Source organism: Palaemon carinicauda, chromosome 7 (assembly GCF_036898095.1).
Source record: "Palaemon carinicauda isolate YSFRI2023 chromosome 7, ASM3689809v2, whole genome shotgun sequence".
Lineage (NCBI taxonomy): Eukaryota > Metazoa > Arthropoda > Malacostraca > Decapoda > Palaemonidae > Palaemon > Palaemon carinicauda.
Window position 1 is genome coordinate 169,053,749 of NC_090731.1, and position 19,025 is coordinate 169,072,773.

The following is a 19,025-nucleotide window of genomic DNA, read 5'->3' on the forward strand; positions in this document are numbered from 1 at the left end:
GGCTTTGATGACCCCAAGTCAAAGGAGTCAAGGGATGCAGCACGAGAAAAGCTGTGTAGATGTGTACGTGGGTTCCAGAAGAACTCAACGGGACCGTACCTTCCTATCAAAAGGATGCGCAACTTGCTGTTCCCTAAAGCGGGTATTGAAGCTGTCATACCCCAAGAACGACCCGAAATTCCATGCGTCCAGATTGCCGTCGAAACGGTAGTCAGTGACGCATTACAAGGCATGGACATCCATCAAGAGGAGAGGATGTCTGAAGTGTCCTCGGACACTGAGAAGGATCTTCTCAAGGGAGATCACGAGGAGGAGTCTATATTGACTCCTGAAGAAGATGATGAAGTTTACTCGGAGTCCCTTCCGTCAGTGCCGGCTGTGGAGCCAATACCCTCAACATCTTCCGCCCTTCCATCAGATGACATGAGACAGGCACTGGCCAATCTCACGGTGTTGATGGAGAGCATTCGCAAGCAGGGCGAAGAAAGGGAAGCGAAATTGGAACGAAAAATCACCCGACTCTCTGCTTCCCGAGGCTCAGAGTTCAAGACCTTCCAATCTGCTCCGAGACTAATCTCTGGAGATATGCAGAGTACATGCCAATCACCAATGGCATACTCTTTATTTCAGAGAAGTTGGGAGCCATCCCTATTGATGTCGTTCAGTTCTGGCCAAGCTTCAATGCTTACCCAGACTGCTTCATTCGTCTGAAGCGAGAACCAGCGTCGAAGAAAGAGACGGAACCCAAGAAGGTCATAGTATTTGACCATGACAAGGCACAGGCTCTTTTGTCAAGTAGCCTAAAGCAGGTGGGCTACACTAATTCTAAGGTGCCTGCCCTTAGCAAGAAACATCCTACCTTTCTTGCTCCAGCTTCAATAGTCTTTCCCTTTACATCGAAGGCTCTTAAAGCCGATGTCAAGGCAATAGAGGCAGGCAAACCTTGTCCTATACTGGATGAGTGTAGACCTTTGTCATTAGGCCTGCCAATGGAGGATAAGGATTGGAAGGAAGTTCACCTTACCTTCACGGTTGGGAAGTTGGAGGCAGATATCGCTGGACGTCAGTTCAGCGAGAATCTTCCAAAGCTGTCAGACTTTCTCTTGCATAGGGAGCAAGAAACAAAAGAGAGACTAGGGGTATCTCTATCCCTACAGAATTGGTTGGAGATGATTTCAGGCTTGAAGAGCACCCCAGATACCAACACGGTCATGGCCAAAATGCACATGGCTACCTTGGTAAAGGACCTGTACGGCTTTATTAAAGCCAGAAGGGCATGTAGAGAGTTCGTGTTTGCCTCAGCAGCTGTGAAACATGAACCCAGGAAGCTGATAGCTTCCAATATCTGGGGGTAAAGACCTCTTCCCAAGTGAAGTGGTCAAAGAGGTAGTTGACAAGGCCGCCACGGTGAATAGGAACCTTCTCCAAAAGTGGGGCATGTCATCTAAGAGGAAGTCTTCTCCAGATGAGGGTCCCCAGCCTAAGAAGAAGATTAAGAGACCTAGATTACCCTCTCGGCCTGCCAAACAACAACAACATCCCACAGTCACCATGACCGTGGTGCCTCAAGTGATAGCACAACCGCAAACCACCTACCAGATGGTACCTCAGCAGCTGGTTGCCCAGTCACCAGCATTTAACCCTACCTTTGAGAGGCAGACCACTACGTTTCGCCCGAAAGGTAGGGGCTCTAGACGGGGCTCCTGAAAACACCCCTCACAAGGTAAGGGAGGTAAAGGAGGACGCAGACAAGGAGGTAAATCCTCCGGGAAACAAGCAATGAGATGCTTCAAGTAGGAGGAAGGCTCCAACAATTTCAGGATTGTTGGACCTTCGATCCTTGGGCCCACAGCCCAACAAAGAACGGACTTGGATGGAGGTGGAGCGAGGCTCCACCATCATTTCCACAATTCTTCCAACATTCCACCCCCATACTGGAAGAATATACCCTAGAACTATTGAGCAAACAGGTAATAAGAAGGGCAAAGTCCATCAAATTCCAGGAAAGACTGTTCTGTGTTCCCAAGGAGGACTCACATAAACTCAGAGTCATTCTGGACTTTTCGCCACTCAACAAGTTCATCGAGAACAACAAGTTCAGGATGTTGACCCTTCAACACATAAGGACCCTACTACCTAAAGGGGCGTACACAGTCTCGATAGACCTGGCAGATGCTTATTGGCATATTCCAGTCAACCGCCCCCTCTCCTCCTACCTAGGATTCAGGCTACAGAAAAAGAAGTACGTCTTCAGAGCCATGCCCTTCGGACTAAACAGTCGTTCAACAACTCCGCCTAGAAGGAGTTCAGGTAGCAGCGTACCTGGACGAGATCAAAGGAGACCGATACCTACCTCACTACAATCACTTCTCAAGCCATGGGCGAAGGCGAAGAACCTTAAGAGGACCATGCCCTTGCAACCACCTACACCATCGGTGACCATCCACACGGATGCCTCGACGGAAGGATGGGGAGGTCACTCCCAACAACAGAAAGTCCAAGGGACCTGGTCTTCTCCATTCAAGACCTTTCATATCAACATTTTGGAGGCCATGGCAGTCCTTTTGATGTGAAGAAACTCTCCCCTCGCAGATCAGCCCACGTCAGGCTGATCCTGGACAGCGAAGTGATAATGAGATGTCTGAACTGTCAAGGCTCGAGATCGCCCCAGATCAACCAAGTGATTTTAGTCATCTTCCGCCTGGCGGAAAAGAAGAGTTGGCATTTATCAGCAGTTCACCTTCAAGGGTTCCGCAATGTGATAGCAGACGCTCTATCCAGGTTCAAGCCGATAGAGTCAGAATGGTCCCTAGACCCTGACTCATTCACCTTCATCTTGCATCAAGTCCTGGAACTGCATATCGACCTCTTAGCGACGAGCAACAACAAGAAACTCCCTCGATATTTAGCCTCTTACGAGGATCCTCTAGCGGAGGCGACGGACGCCATATCCCTCGACTGGAGCAGATGGAACTGGATTTACCTGTTCCCTCCGACCAATCTCCTAATGAAGGTCCTCAACAAGCTGAGATCCTTTCGGGGAATGGCAGCCCTCTGAAGGAAGATGTCTCGCTGTGTCCAGTGGAATGTCTAAAGGTCTATCTTCGAAGAACTTCAGACTTCAGGGGAGGACAGCTTTTTAAAGGAGAAACTTCAGGATCAAACTTATCCCTAAAACAAATGAGGGCGAAGCTCACCTACTTTATTCGCAAAGCCGATCCTGACAGTACACCCGCAGGTCATGATCCAAGGAAAATTGCTTCATCACTGAACTTTTTTCAGTATATGGACTTTGAGCGTCTTCGCTCATACACTGGATGAAAGTCATCCAGAGTATTCTACAACCATTATGCAAAGCAAGTCCATGAGCTGAAGCATTACGTGGTGGTGGCAGGTAGTGTACTAAAACCTGTCGTCTAGTGCTGCAATGAACAGTGAATTGAATGGGACTATCAATTTTTCGGGTGAAGGTGTTGACACCTCCCAGTGCAATACTTTTGAAGTGAGTGTCACCATGGTGACACTCAGGACTGTTCAAATTATTTCAGGTGGAGAAATATACAGATAACACTCGTGCCGTGTGTACTTACACAGTGTTAATAATATTCAACATTACAGAAATTCATATTAGAAAATTTATAAAATTTTCAAATTTATGTGTGGCACTAATAAAAATTTTCCCTTTCAGGTGGAAACAAAATTTTCTGTATTATGTTGATTAGTATGTTTCTCATTACATATATTAACATATATATTATACATGTTACTTTATGTTGGTCATTTATTGCCAATAAACCAATATCAATATGTATTTGCGTCATATTTCGCCCTACAATTGATTGTAATAAAAAGTATAAGCTAGAGTTTTTCTATCCTCAGTAAAACTGCATATATTTTATATCTGAACAATAAATATAGCTGATACTTTTGTTCCTACACGAGATACAAACAATATCTAGTGATGCTATGTTCCAATACGTTATACGAACAGTGAGACTCTTGTATAACTATCTGATACTGTAGCCCAACACAACATACAAATCGCGAGACTCTTGTATATAGTTGATGCTATGTTCGTTCATACATTATATGCAAACCTTGAGACTCCTTTCCTACGTCTAGTATGACTCTTCCCTGCAGGGGCCAGGAAGCACTAACATTGTCTATGATTAGCAGTAATGACGTATAGCGGTAACGTCATATGTCTCAATGGTCTGGATGACCATAGGAAAATTTGTCCCAAGGTTGAGGCACCTATAAAATCCACAGATGCAGTACTTTCTAGTAATTCTCTGGTAACCTTCCATCAGGACGACATGGCTTGAGCCCAGAAAACGGATTTTGAGCGAAGCGAAAAATCTATTTTTGGGTGAGATAGCCATGTCGTCCTGATGGACCCGCCCTCCTTTTCTATAGAAAAGGCCTTGGCAGGATCCCTCCCAAAATTACAATATCTGTAGCAACATGCTCAATGCTACAAGGAATAGGCGCCATCTTGGATACAGCGCCATCTAGATACTCAATAGTAGTACGGGAGGAAGGGTACCTTGATAACGGCTCCCCCTCTACTTTTGCCACTTTCCCCCTCGAAGCGAAAACGCTATTCGGGGTGAAGATTGCTATGTGTCGTATCAAGATATATGTCCCCTGATATTATGCGATATCCTTAAGATAAATTTTAAGGATATTCGCGCCAGAAGTTAGAATTCTGGAGACCTAACGGTTAATTCTCTTGGAATATCACTGTAGCCAAATATCCCTTAGAAAGCTACCTATAGAAACCTTCCATCAGGACGACATGGCTATCAAACCCAAAAATAGATCCGTTTTTATTTTTCTAAGTGCAAGAGAGACTATTTTTAACAAAAAATGATTAAGATATGATAAAAATAAAATGTATCTGCCCTCAGAAGCCCGCGATATAAAGAGGAGTTCATGATATAGATTTACGTACATTTGCAAATTTTCTTCATGCCTGTAACTGAGTTTGATACAGAATATTCCTTTTCCAGATGTTCCATACTGATGATTACATACTTCAGGTGTTACAAAAAGGTCACTGCCCTTTCTGCCGTACTCCATCGGCTGATATTGGAGAAAATAACGACTAAAGTGCTTAACATTTGATAGAAGGCATAATAGTTATTTTGATATACAATATATAACTTTATTAATTAATGTTCTCATGAATTAAAGATATTTGCTGCAGTCTTGTAGAAATATCAAAATTATTACAGTATGTAAATACAGTTATCAATCTGTTTAGCCACTTTTTCCTTATTATGTAATGTTTTAATTTTGCCTATTGTCTACTGACTGTGATTTTATTTGTTAATGCTAGTCATACTTTAATAATTTATAAATATTTATGGATAATTTACTTTGGAACACTACCCCAAAACATGGTATCTATAGTTGAGGATGCCCCACTTGTTTTGGTTAAGTCAAGTTTGATCTCATTTTAATACTTCATGGTGCATAATTAATCATCTAGTCTCCGTCCATTGTGTAGTGATATGAAAAATTGTCTATAAAACTATTTATGCACAAATAAATGTATAAATTTTATAACTGCTTTAATATCTTACCTTAAAAGGTGGTAACAGTGTAATTGTAACATGTATCTGAATCTGAGTAAAAGACCCTCCAAGACACAACTAAAATTAACTGTCGTCATAGTATTAATCTTGTACTGTACTTTTATTCCATTTCATTAACCCTTATGAAATGACATAAGTGAATAAAGTTGCATATTCCACCTTACAGAGAGAGAGAGAGAGAGAGAGAGAGAGAGAGAGAGAGGGGTAAGATTTACTGATTATTATTATTACTATTGTGTTATTATTATTATTATTATTATTATTATTATTGTTACTACTATATTATTATTATTATTATTATTATTATTATTATTATTATTATTATTAGCTACACTACAACCCTGTTGGAAAACCAGGATGCTATAAAGCCCAAAGGTTCCAACGGGGAAAAATAGCCTAGTGAGTAAAAGAAATAAACTTTATGAGTATCTGTTTTATATACCAAGGCACTTCTCCTAATTTTGGGGGGTAGCCAACATAAAAAAACAAAAACAAAAGGGTTCTTTTCTTCTCTTCGCTTCTTCCAGCCTGACGAGGGATTCAGCTGAGTTTGGTTGGTACTGTACTGCTAGGGTGCCACTGCCCACCTTTCCCCGTTATCCATCACAAATGAAGGTTTATATGCTGTATCCCCTACTACCACTACCTCAGCGGTCACCAAGGCAACCAGAGGAAGCTGCAGGACCTATCAGAACTGTCACAATCACTCGCCGTTCATTCCTATTTCTAGCATGCTCTTTTGCCTCGCTCACATCTATCTTACTATCACCTAGAGCTTTCTTCACTCCATCCATCCACCTAAACCTTGGCCTTCCTCTTGTACTTCTTCCATCAACTCTTGTATTCATCACCTAATATCATATACAGTATACACTATAAAGAAATACTTATATCAGTCTGTTCAACATAAAAATATTCGTGAAAGTTTGAACTTGTGAAGTTGCATTGATTCAACTACCTAATTAGGAAGATCATTCCACAACCTGGTCACAGCTGGAATGAAATTTATAGAATACTGTTTAGTATTGAGCCTTATGATGGCGAAGGCATGACTGTTAGAATTAACTGCAACCTAACACTACGTACAGGATGGTAGACTCTGGGAAGATCTGAATGTAAAGGATGGTCAGAATTATACATGCATAAAGAACTAACTGAATGATGGTGCTAGATATTAATATCTAGATTAGGAATAAGAAGTTTAAGTTAGCCTTATAATGTTATGTAAACATTGTGAGTAAATTCGTAGGATAGGTTAAAGCAATAATTGATTTAACTAAACTTTTTCCTATTTTTTATCTTATTTTACAAATGCTATTACGAGTCTAAATTTAATTGTTGAGAAAAACCGTTGTAGGAACTTTAAATCTCAAATGGTTGAGGTTGTAAAGATACAATTGTACATACATACATATACCAAGGCATTTCCCCCAGTTTTGGGGGGTAGCCAACATCAAACAAAAGAAACAAAAGTGCGGGGAGCAGTCACTCTTCCCCTAGCTCCATCTCTTTGATGATGTCTCACAGGATTGTAAATACAGGAGAGGGGGTTCCCAGCCCCCTCGTCCCGTCCCTTTTAGTCGCCTCTTACGACACGCAGGAATACGTTGGCGCTATTCTAATTGTTTTTATGCCCCCGCGGCCACAGGGGGCATACAATTGTAAGTCTTACCTTTTTATTTGTGGAACTTAAGTGAACAATTCCTCTCAGCCTGTCCTACAGTGAGACCCACAGCCTGCAGGTAAGCTTTAGTCCACCTTAACCCATACAGTCTAGATCTAAGTAGATCCTGCATATAGTATTGTTCCCCTCAAGCTTTTGAGTTATCTTTACTTTTAACCCTTTTACCCCCAGGCTCTTTGGAAATTTCCAACCCTTAACCCCCAAGGGGTTATTTTTTCCCCCAGCACATTTTGCAGTATATATTTTTTAAATTCCTCTAACAGCCTTAATTTTTGTCAAAGAGAGGTCAGGTTGGTCTCATTCTCATGGAAAATGCCTGAATTTTCTCAAAAAAATATTAAGAATATGAAAAAAAAAATGTTATAGCATTTTTTTGCAAGGACGTACCGGTACGTCCATGGGGGTAAAGGGATGAGTTTTGTGAAACGTACCAGAACGTCCTTTGGGGGTAAAAGGGTTAACTTTGTTCATGGCTCTCAGTTGGGGCACACTATCGTGTGCTAGGTGTAGTGTTTGAAGACTCAAAGCCAATATTGAGTAATCTCTGAACTTTACCGTGTGATGGTTGATGAACATATTTATATCATAATAGCATTGTGGTATGTAGGTGCTCCAATCCCCCAACTTAGGATCTAGATATCTGTTACAGGGAGATCTTTCCAGAATTATTTTCCCCAAGACTAAACATGTCCTCAAAATCATATTTCTTCATATGAACTTTAGCAAAAACAAAGTTAGTTCTCAGTTAATTTGCTGTCAGTATTTTCTCCAAGTAAAAATTATCAGGAAAGATAAATGTCATAGTCAATGCCCTGATATAGTGTGCTCTGTCTTTCAATATAGGTAAAGAAGATTCAGGTAAATTGGAATAGACTTGAATTATAAGCACCTTTGTTAAAAAGAACATTACAGTTTTAGACATCGGTCTATTTGGAAAAAGTAATTCCTGCATCTATTTAGGGACTGTACACAAGGTGAAGAACTATTGGTGCACAGGAGGTCCGATGATTACTGCAAACATTCAGTCAACCATTGCCATTATGGGAGGGTCAGCAATTTGTCATCTACACCTGATAGCAGTGCTAACAACACTTGGTAGGCCTTACTCGTCCAGCACTATTTCACTGTCTTTCATTCCTTGGCGTCATAATGATTCATGCATATTGTGCATCAATAATTTTTTTCTCCTTGTGTACCATTTATGTTACCACTTATTGTATAATTAGATATACTGTACCTTTACTACTCTAATTAGTCATAGATAGCCTACATATTTTCCAACTCCCTGTTGACTTTATTAGCCAGAGATGGAAGGTTGCAACTACTAACTAGGTTCAGAAAAACCTGTTGTTAAGGGAAAGGCTTAATGAAAAATAGACAGGAGACTATGTGACCAATTACTGATTCAGGCAAAAAGAGCAAATTGTTGAAAAATTGAAAGAATCATTTGTTGTCTGACCTCATATAAACATATACATAAAACTCAAGGAACAAGTAGAAATTAAGGAACGGTCTTGTGAAAAATGCACTTCAATTGTGGGAAATTTACTTTTCTGGAAGAACCTCCCCACAATAGATATCTAGGATCCTACCCCGGGGGTGGGGGGGGGGGGGGACGACTGGAGTGCCATTACTCCCATGCTGTCAGTGAGAATTTCTAGTGATGTGGATGACCTAACTTTGAAAACTGAAATAAGAGACACCTAAATTGGAGAGGTAGTCGAACAATATTTGTCAGACACAGCTTACGTGAAGTTACGCACGTAGTGATAACACAGGGCAAAGTCCTTCTCACCTGTGTCCAGATTATCCGGGACCTTCAATGACTTTTGTTTAAAAGTGTGTTCATTGTAGCTTTTGTTACACAGTTGCTAATTACATATGTCAAAGCATAACAATTTTGCAATTAAGAATGTTTTTCAGCTTTGAGGATATTGTAACTAAAATTGCACTAGTATATTGTATTTTTTTTTTAAATATTGAAAATACGGGACAAAAGATGTCCCGGGAGGGATGATATGGGACAAATGTCATAAATATGGGACAATCTAATCAAATACAGGATGTCTGGTCACCCTGGCTCTGAACGACCTCACAGACCCCAATGTTAGGCTGTAGATCTCAAATTCATCAGTTTGTGGAAACCAAACTTTTTGGGCTCAAGCCATGTCGTCCTGATGGAAGGTTCCTAATAGTAGCTTCCAAGGGATATATGTACTACAGTGGTATTCCCAGAGAATTTACCTTTAGGTCTCCAGAATTCTAACTCCTGGCGCGAATATCCGTAACATTCTCTTAAGGATATTGCATAAATCAGGGGACGTATATCTTGATACGACACATAGCGATCTTCACCCCGAATACTTCGAGGGGGAAGAGTAGCAATTTTGGAAGGGGAGCCATTATCAAGGTTACCCTACTTCCCATACTACTATTGAGTATCAAGATGGCGGACATTCCTTGTAGCGTTGAGCATGGTGCTACAGATATAGTAGTTTTGGGAGGGATTCTGCAAAGACCTTTTCTATAGAAAAGGAGGGTGGGTGCATCAGGACAACATGGCTATCTCACCCAAAAATAGATTTTTCGCTTCGCTCAAAATCCGTTTTTTGGGCTCAAGCCATGTCATCCTGATGGAAGTTTACCAGAGCATTACTGTATCTGTGGATTTTCGTCGGTGCCTTAACCTTGGGACAATTTTTTCATGGTCATATGGACCATTTGAGACAAAATGACGTTACCGTTATCCATCATTGTCACTAATCATAGACAATGTTAGTGCTTCCTGCACCCTACAGGGAAGAGTCACACTAGACGGTAGAAAAGGGGCCTCAAGGTTAGCATATATTGTATGAACAAACATAAGTATTCACCGGGTGTACAACCGGTCTCACGGTTTGTATATATTGTCGGAACAATATCAGCGTCACTTTATCCATTGTTTGTAAGCATACAATGATATGAGGTTTACTTCCATGAGTAAGTCAAAGAACTCTGGCATCTTAAATATGCAAGTTGCCGGGCGAATTAGGACGCAATTACATTCTAATAGACATTTATTTCTAATAAATGACTAAATGAAATAACAAGTGAAACGAATGTAACATGACAAAGGAATTATATGTGCAACATATACAGAAATTATTTTCCCCCTTTGAAAGGGAAGAAACGATGAGCGCCACTCTAAGACTGAAAAATGTTAGTAAATTTTTCCTTTATATTTTCTGTAAATGTTGTATCCTATCAACACTGTGTACTACGTACACATGGCACAAGTGTTCTGTATAACTCCACACCTGAGATTTTGAACAGACTTAGCGTCACCATGATAACACTCACTTAAGAGTATCACACCAGAAGTGTTGACACCTTTTCCCTTTAATTGATAGTCCCAATCAATTAACTGTTCATCGCAGTATTAGATGACAGGTTTTAATACACTACCTGCCACCACCACATAATGCTTCAGTTCATGGACCTGCTTAGCATAGTGTTTTTAGAACACTCTGGATGATTTCCATTCAGTATATGAGCGAAGAAGCTCAAAGTCCATATACTGAAAAAAGTTCAGTGATGAAGCAATTTTCCTTGGATCATGACCAGCGGGTGTACTGTCAGGATCTGCTCTGTGAATAAAGTAGGTGAGCTTTGCCCTCAGTTGTTTCAGGGATAAGTTTGATCCAGAGGTTTCTCCTTTAAAGAGCTGTCCTCCCCTGAAGTCTGAAGTTCTATGAAGATAGACCTTTAGACACTCTACAGGACATAGAGAGACATCTTCCTTCAGAGGGCAGATTCTCCAAGGGCTCGTTCTTAGCGAGAAAGGTTGGATCAGGAAAGAAATTCAGTTCTCCTGCTTCTGTGAACTGAATGTGGCCCTCATTTCTAGATAGGGCTACTATTTCACTAACTCTAGCCCCAGAGTCTATAGCGAACAGAAAAATAACCTTCGGGGTTAGATCCTTGAGGGAACAATCTTCATTGTTCACAGATGAGGCATAATGTAGGACCTTGTCCAAAGACCATGAGATGGGCTTTGGAGGTGCTGCAGGCCTAAGCCTTGTGCATGCCTTCGGAATCTTATTGAAGATTTCATTCGCCAGATCCACTTGAAAGGCATATAGAAGAGGACTAGTCAAGGCTGACTTGCACGTAGTTATCGTGTTGGCTGCCAGACCTTGATTATGAAGATGGACAAAGGACAGACAGAAGTTCCTTGAAATTTCTTTCGGTCCTTTTGCTTTTACAAAAGCAACCCACTTTTTCCAAGATGACTCATATTGTCTTCTAGTTGACTTAGACTTGTATTCTTCTAAGAATTCTATATTGCCTTCTGAGATCCCAAATCTTTTCCTAACCGCTATGGCAAGAAAATCATGAAATGAAGGGTTTGGGGTCTCTGATAAATCCAAGGCAATTAACTTCTGAACCCTCTGAGATAGTGCTGGGTTCAGTACTAGGGCCAGTCCCAGCCTCAGTTCCTTCGCTAGAGGAACCTAGTTGCTCTTGGGCTATTTGGGAGCCACCAGAGCTATCCCTCCCTGGAAGGATCTCAGCATGTTGAGGACCTTCAGCAGGAGATTGGATGGAATGAACAGGAATTCCTGAGTCTATCCCTTCCATACTAGAGACATGGTGTCTGTTATCTCCTCTAGAGGATCCTTCGTATGGGGCTACATATCGAGGTAGTTTCTTGATGACGCTCATCACGAAGAGGTCGAACTGCAGCTCGGGGACTTGTTCCCATCTGGGAGAGAATAGGTCTGCGTCTGTGGACCATTCTAACTCTATTGGCTTGAGCCTGAGTAGAGCATCCACTGTCACATTGCGGATCGATTGTACATGAACTGCTGATAGGTGCCATCCTTTTAGGCAAGGGATGGCTAGCATCACCTAAACTATATGAGACGCTCTCAAGCCTTGTCGGTTCCGACGTCTCATTATCGCTTCGATGCCCCAGATCAGCCTGAGGAGGTCTGATCTGTGTGGAGAGAGTTTCCCCAACTACGACAGGACTACCATGGCCTTGAATAGAAATAACCAAGTCCCTTGGATTTCCCTCTGATGGGAGTGAACACCCCATTCTTCTGACTTGGCAGCCATGCGGATGATCTTCAATATTCGAGGTAGTTGCAAGGGCACGGTCCTCAATAGGCATTTAGCCTTTGACCATTGTTTGGGAAGCGATCAAGGAAAGACCGATATTGGTCATTTTAGATCTCTTCGAGCATTTGATGCGTATCTTCTCCAGACTCTTAACTTATCTTTCAGCTGTGCTCTTAGCACTGGGTCTGTCACTATTGCGAACTGGAGAGTTCAGAACTCTTTCCTGTTAGCGTCTTGGAATCCTGAGTGATTACCATAGTCTCTTGGCCAACCCCGCGATCTCCTTTTACATCCCTAAGGGAAAGGAGAGCCAGTGTGACCTCAGGTTTTGATGGTTTTTTAACCATTGAAGCCTTTGAGCTGGAGAGAATCGAGAGTTTTTGAAGCTGATTTTGCATCCCCGATGTTCCAGGAACCGCATCACCTCCTTGGATGCTCGTAGACCAGCCACTTCGGGTGCTGCCCGCACCAGCCTTTCGTCCAGGTACTTTGTTACCTGGACCATTTCTAGGCATGGTTATTGTGTGACTGTGTCCGCCGATTCCGTGAAGATACTTATGACTGTGTTTAGTCTGATAAGTATCTTTCCTAGGACATATGTTATCCTCTGTAACTTGAATCCTAGGTAGGAGGAGAGGGGACGGCTGACTGTAAGTAGGGTAACCTTGATAACGGCTCCCCTTCCAAAATTGCCACTATTCCCCCTCGAAGCGAAAGCGCTATTCGGGGTGAAGATCGCTATGTGTCGTATCATGATATACGTCCCCTGATTCATGCAATATCCTTAAGAGAATGTTAAGGATATTCGCGGGAGGAGTTAGAATTCTGGAGACCTAAAGGTAAATTCTCTGGTAATATCACTGTAGTACATATATCCCTTGAAAGCTACTATTAGGAACCTTCCATCAGGACGACATGGCTTGAGCCCAAAAAGGTAATTGATCAATTCCTCGTTTTCAAATCACAGTGAAAACGAACTAGATGAAAAATTTTTAAGTAAATTTTGGAAAACCAAGAAATAAATATAGTTTTAAAGATAACAAATATGTTAAACTTAAATCGACGATGTATCGCTGTCCCATCAAATAAGTTTGACTAGCAACTTCATTTGACCAGCAACACTAATGATATATAAACATAAAACATTTATTTTCAATAGAATAAATTTTAATTTCTTAAAATTTTCCTATAGCGAGTGTATTATCGCTTGAAGCAAATGTAAGTTTAGGAAATTAAAATTTTGCAGAAAAGTACGACAATGAATGAATCGACCGCGGGGCGGCAATTTTGACAACTCCCCTTGTATTAATCAGCAACTAAAACTAATTATTTATAAACATAAAATGTTTATTTCGGCTAAAATAATGTTTTATTTATTATATAAAATGTATTGTCGCTTCTAGCAAATGTAATTTTAAGAAATTAAAATTTTGAGGAAAAATATAACAATGAACCGCGGGATGGTAATTTTAACAACTTCACTTTAATAAATCAGCAAATAACTAATTATATATAAAAAGAAAACATTTATTTCCACTAAAGTAGTATTTTATTTATAGAGATTTCCATATAGAAAATATACTGTCGCTTCAAACAAATATAATTTTTAGAAATTAGAATATCCGTTTAAGCAAAAGTAACGCAGCGAACGAACCCACCGCAACGACAACTTCATTAATCAGCCACTAAACACAAACCATATATTTCCACTAAAGTAATGTTTTATTAATATAAATTTCCGTATAAGAAATGTACTGTTGCTTCAAACAAATATAATTTTAGAAATTATAATATCCGTTTAAGCAAAAATAACGAAACGAACGAACCCACCGCGGCGATTTCGACTTGGGGAAGAAACAGCTGAGACACAACAAGATCGGTTGACGTTGGAATTAACAGTTTGAAAGTTATTTAACTATTACAGTGTAATAAATCTACTCCATCACTTGGTGAGTGTTCCGGACACCTGTCCTGGTTATTTGTAATGGCGTGAAGTTAATTAGATTTAGTTTTATTCACTGAATAAGTTGAGCTGTTGGCATTTGTTTTGAACGTTACTCAATGATGCCAACCTGTTTATGCAGGATTTCATTGTCATGTTTTGATACAAATTCAAATTAAAATCGTTATGATAACTACGACAGGAGATCAATTCAGTAATATAGAAGACTTTATATTATTTTGAGATATCTTTCAGTGATATTTGTTCTTTCTGTTGTCTCTAAATGCCTTTTGAAAGTTCAAAAGCGAATGTTTTTCATGTTCAACAAACTTAATACGTCTCTTTCTAGTTTTTTTTTTTTTTATGAACTCTTTCTTAATGTTGGGTATTATTTTAATGTCCCCTTTAATGTAGGATTTACCTTCATTTTTCTTCTTAAAACGTATAGTATTTGATCTGTAATACCCTAATCACATTTATCAATAAATCTATCACTAGCAATATCTTTATGCGGCATTTAATAAATGTATTTAAGGAAATATTAGTACTGGTTAAACCTTAGAGAAGATATATTTTAGTTGAATCTGTAATACAGTAAAACTTTACCTGTTACCTAATGTTAATGTTCTTAGAATATGTTATTTTGATTGTTTCGTTATTTCTCATTTTGTTTATTTCCTTATTTTATTTCCTCACTGGGCTATTTTTCCCCGTTGAAGCCTTTGGCGTTTTTGCATCTTGGTTTTCCAACTAGGGTTGTAGCTTAATATTATTATTAGTAGTAGTATTTGTAGCTAAGCTACAACCCTAGTTGGAAAAGCAGGATGCTATAAGCCCAAGGGCTTCAACAATGAAAAATAGCCCAGTGAGGAAAGGAAATAAATAAACTACAAGAGTAGTAACAAACAATTAAAATGAAATATTTCAAGAACAGTAACAGCATTAAAATAGTAATAATATTAATAATAACAATATTGATATTAATTATGTAGCTATCGCAACTTAGGTTCCATTGAAGTTACCTTTATGAGCTCACAAATAATAATTAGAGTATAATGTAGATTATATAGGTACTTCAAAATCAAACCATTGTTCTCTAGTCTTATGTAGTGCCATAGCCTCTGTACCATGGTCTTCCACTGTCTTGGGTTAGAGTTCTCTTGCTTGAGGGTACACTCGGGCACACTTCAGTATTACTGTACTTACGGTCAGGGAGATCTTTCCTAGTAAGAACCAACTTTGTCGTATAGAAAAATGCCCGTTTCCTCTCCTCGCTGAGCTATTTTCCCTGTTGAAGCACCTGGGCTTATAGCATCTTGCTTCTCCAGCTAGTGTTGTAGCTTAGCAAGTAATAATAATACCCTATGCAAGTGCCATTTTTTTTTTCTTTACTGTGACCTGGGCTAAGGTACTGTAGTCATATTTGAATAAGGCTTCCGGTAGATATTTAATCATTTCTAACATCGAATTTTTGACATTTTTAATGTTTTTTTTTTTTTTTTAATATCTCACCAAGTTCGTTGATTATATGATTATTTCCAACTAGTTCGCATATGTTTTTTAAATTTTTAATGTTAATTATTGTAGTAAACCATTTGGTTTTGTTTACCCCAACTACCATTATTTAATTATGATTACCTTCGAGGAATTTGGAAATTCTAGGATGGGGAAACCCTATAGTGCTCGCATTACACCAGCCTTAAAGGATATATATGCATTAATGGTATAACTTGTAGAAAATAAACATATTATTTGTGTCATCCATAACTAACCCTAAAACTACATTTTAAACATCAAAATTTAGCAAGACCAATGAGATAAATGCATTATAACCTAAATTATCCAAATAGGACGGGTCTTGACCTAAAAAGGAGTGAACAGTCCTTCTAGATAATCCTATCTACCTGAAACTGAAGGGTCAGAAGCCAGAAAATGCATTGGTACATGTGCAGATCGTTGGGTCATCGGGCCTGCCGCTCACATAGAAAATGGGAATCTTTCCTAACTTTATTTTTCATTACCAGCACTTAACCATCTGGTGATCCTGGTCGTGACAGAATCGAGTAATGACATAGTGTCAACCTATTTATGCTGAATTTTTTTTGTGTAACAATGAAGGAATGAAGATCGAAAGGAACAGAAAATTGCACGAATAGATTTTCTGTAACAATGAAGGAATGAAGATCGAAAGGAACAGAAAATTGCACGAATAGATTTTCTGTAACAATGAAGGAATGAAGATCGAAAGGAACAGAAAATTGCACGAATAGATTTTCTGTAACAATGAAGGAATGAAGATCGAAAGAAACAGAAAATTGCACTAATAGATTTTCTGTAACAATGAAGGAATGAAGATCGAAAGTAACAGAAAATTGCACGAATAGATTATCTATAAGGGTACAAGAACGCATGACTCACGAAATGTATTGGATCTTCTGAGGGTTAATTAATTATATTTATGCATATGTTAGTCCGTCAAACTGACACCAATTATTCACTTGCTGGTCATTACTCGGCTGTGGCTCGCTCCACTTGAATTGTATATCACCTCGCTCCTATCTTTTGGTAAGCGTTTCATGCTGCGCTACGTGTTAACCATGTGGTAGAGTATTTTGACAGATAGAAATTTTATGACCCAAATATCTACACACCTAACCTAACCTGACCCTATGTATGCCTAACCTATTTCCTTTGCGACAATAGGTAAACAATAGGTAAAAAGGTAATCTGCAGCAATTTTCAGGACTATCCGGGAAAATTGTTATTTTGTGTGTGTATATATATATATATATATATATATATATATATATATATATATATATATATATATCAATAGCTGTTCTTAAAATATTTTATTTTTCCCTGTTTCCTTTCCTCACTGGGCTACTTTCCTTGTTGGAGCCCTTGGGGCTATAGCATCCTGCTTTTCCAATTAAGGTTTGTTCCAACACAGAGACTTACCTCGAACTACTTTCTTAGGAGGTACCTGGAATCTCTTCTCAACCGACCAGAGTTTTGTGTAGTCTACCCTACTTCGTTTTCTATGGGGACTAACCCAGTCGTAAGGAGAACGTGCCCTGAGGCTAGTCCCGTGCCAGGTCGGTGTTAGCTTGGGTCTCACTCCTCAGTAAGTTCTCTGGTCGTGTCGTGATACCATCCCGTCGCTCTCCATTCTCTGTGCGACCCTTTGTGTCCCCGACTCGTGTGTTCCACGTGGTTCCCGCGTGGTATCTCTGTGCTTTCCCATGTGTTCTCGCGTGTTCGCGTAATTCCCTTGTGCTTTCCCAAGTGTATTCCTTATCCTTTCCCTGCGTTCCTGTGTCTTGCTGTATTGTGTTGTGATGGAGCAGACCCGCCGTTGTCCTGGGCCTAGAGCCGGGAAGTTGTGTGGAGCGTTCTTATCCAAGCCAGAGGTTGACCCGCATTCCCTTTGCTCTTCCTGTAGGGGTAAAGTGTGTTCCCCGGCGGATACGTGCCCGGAGTGTGTGTCTTGAAGTGAGATCCAGTGGGTTCGTTTTAGTACGAAGAAGAAGAAGTCCACTAAACGATCCCCCAGGAAGGCGAGCATCTCTTCGCCCTTGACGTCGCCCGGTGGGAGATCTGACGATGTTTCTGTTCCTTCCCCTACCCAGAGTAGGGGACGAGGTAAGTCCGTTGCGGGGAAGGTGCCGATTGCTCTTCCCCAAGAGTCTAATCTTCGTGATGTGGGGGTTGTTGAATCTTCGCAGGCAAGTGGGGGGCCTGAAAGTGCTTTTACTGGGGGTCTTGGAGACTCTGCCCTTGTGCTTGGGGGGCACGTCTCCTCCGATGACCCCATGTGGAGTAATAATGTCCCTGTCTCCTCGCCCGCTTCATGGGCCTGCGTTTCATGTACCTCGGCAGCTGATGGCACCCAGGATAAGTTAGACTCGACGGTAGCGGAGCCCTTCGGATGGAAGCTCCCGAAAACTCCAGGTAGGTCCCCGTTGAGGATGGAAGATGGCCTGGATTCCTGGTTCCCCAGCGTGGTGCGGCCGACCTCCCTTCCAGCCCCCCTGTCGGCGGTTCCTGACATGTTTTTGCAACCTTCGACCTCCGGGACTCAACAGTTCATGAAGGCCTCCGTTACCCATACGCCTGCCCGTCGGTCGGGTTATGCAGAATCGTCGGAGACTTCGGCAGCCGGCTTATCGTTCTCTTCGGAGGGAGAAGCGAGGAGGAGGCGCCGTCGGAGGAGGGAGAGATCCAGGAGCAGGCGCTCCCGTTCGAGGTCGAGGTTTAGCAGAAGACGTTCCAGGTCCCAGAGGATGAAGTACAGGAGGAGTAGGTCCCCCAAAGGAGAATGGGTCTTCGTCCCCCGCAGGAGGGTCGAGGACTTAACGCTTTCCCGTGTTCTCCAAGTCGCATATGTTTGACCCTCGTAAGGACCAGAGCGAAAAGACCTCTTCAGGTAAGCGTAAGACCGCGAAACTTCCGACTCAACCTGCACAGCCGGGGGAGTCGCGTTTTCGGGCGGGCGGCCTCGTCGGGTCAGCACAGTTGACTCGACCAATGGACTCGCAGGGACGGCTCCTCCGTCGGGCAAGCCCACAGAAGTCTCACCCTCTTTGTCCAAAGACATATTACGGACGGAAGTCCTCGCCGACACGGCGATACCCGTCCCAAGACCCAGGTCTAGCGTGGAGGTACCCGTCGGCACAGACCATTACCACCACGG

The 19,025-nt window shown here is 41.1% G+C and overlaps 2 protein-coding genes across 4 annotated transcripts in view; both read left to right on the forward strand.

The window, feature by feature from the left end:
- Oseg1 (intraflagellar transport protein Oseg1) overlaps nucleotides 1-5,559 on the forward strand; it is an 87,026-nt gene extending 81,467 nt beyond the window's left edge. The window contains exon 27 of the mRNA XM_068377131.1: nucleotides 5,013-5,559. Within this exon, the coding sequence (XP_068233232.1) occupies nucleotides 5,013-5,111 (99 nt within the window). The 3' untranslated portion in view covers nucleotides 5,112-5,559. The remainder of the gene's footprint in view (nucleotides 1-5,012) is intronic.
- An 8,628-nt stretch (nucleotides 5,560-14,187) lies between these two features.
- The window catches only part of LOC137644151 (uncharacterized), a 37,013-nt gene continuing 32,175 nt past the window's right edge, over nucleotides 14,188-19,025 (forward strand). For all 3 annotated transcript variants that reach the window (XR_011045144.1, XR_011045145.1, XM_068377132.1), the window contains exon 1: nucleotides 14,188-14,336. The gene's annotated coding sequence lies outside the window, so the exon portion shown is untranslated. The remainder of the gene's footprint in view (nucleotides 14,337-19,025) is intronic.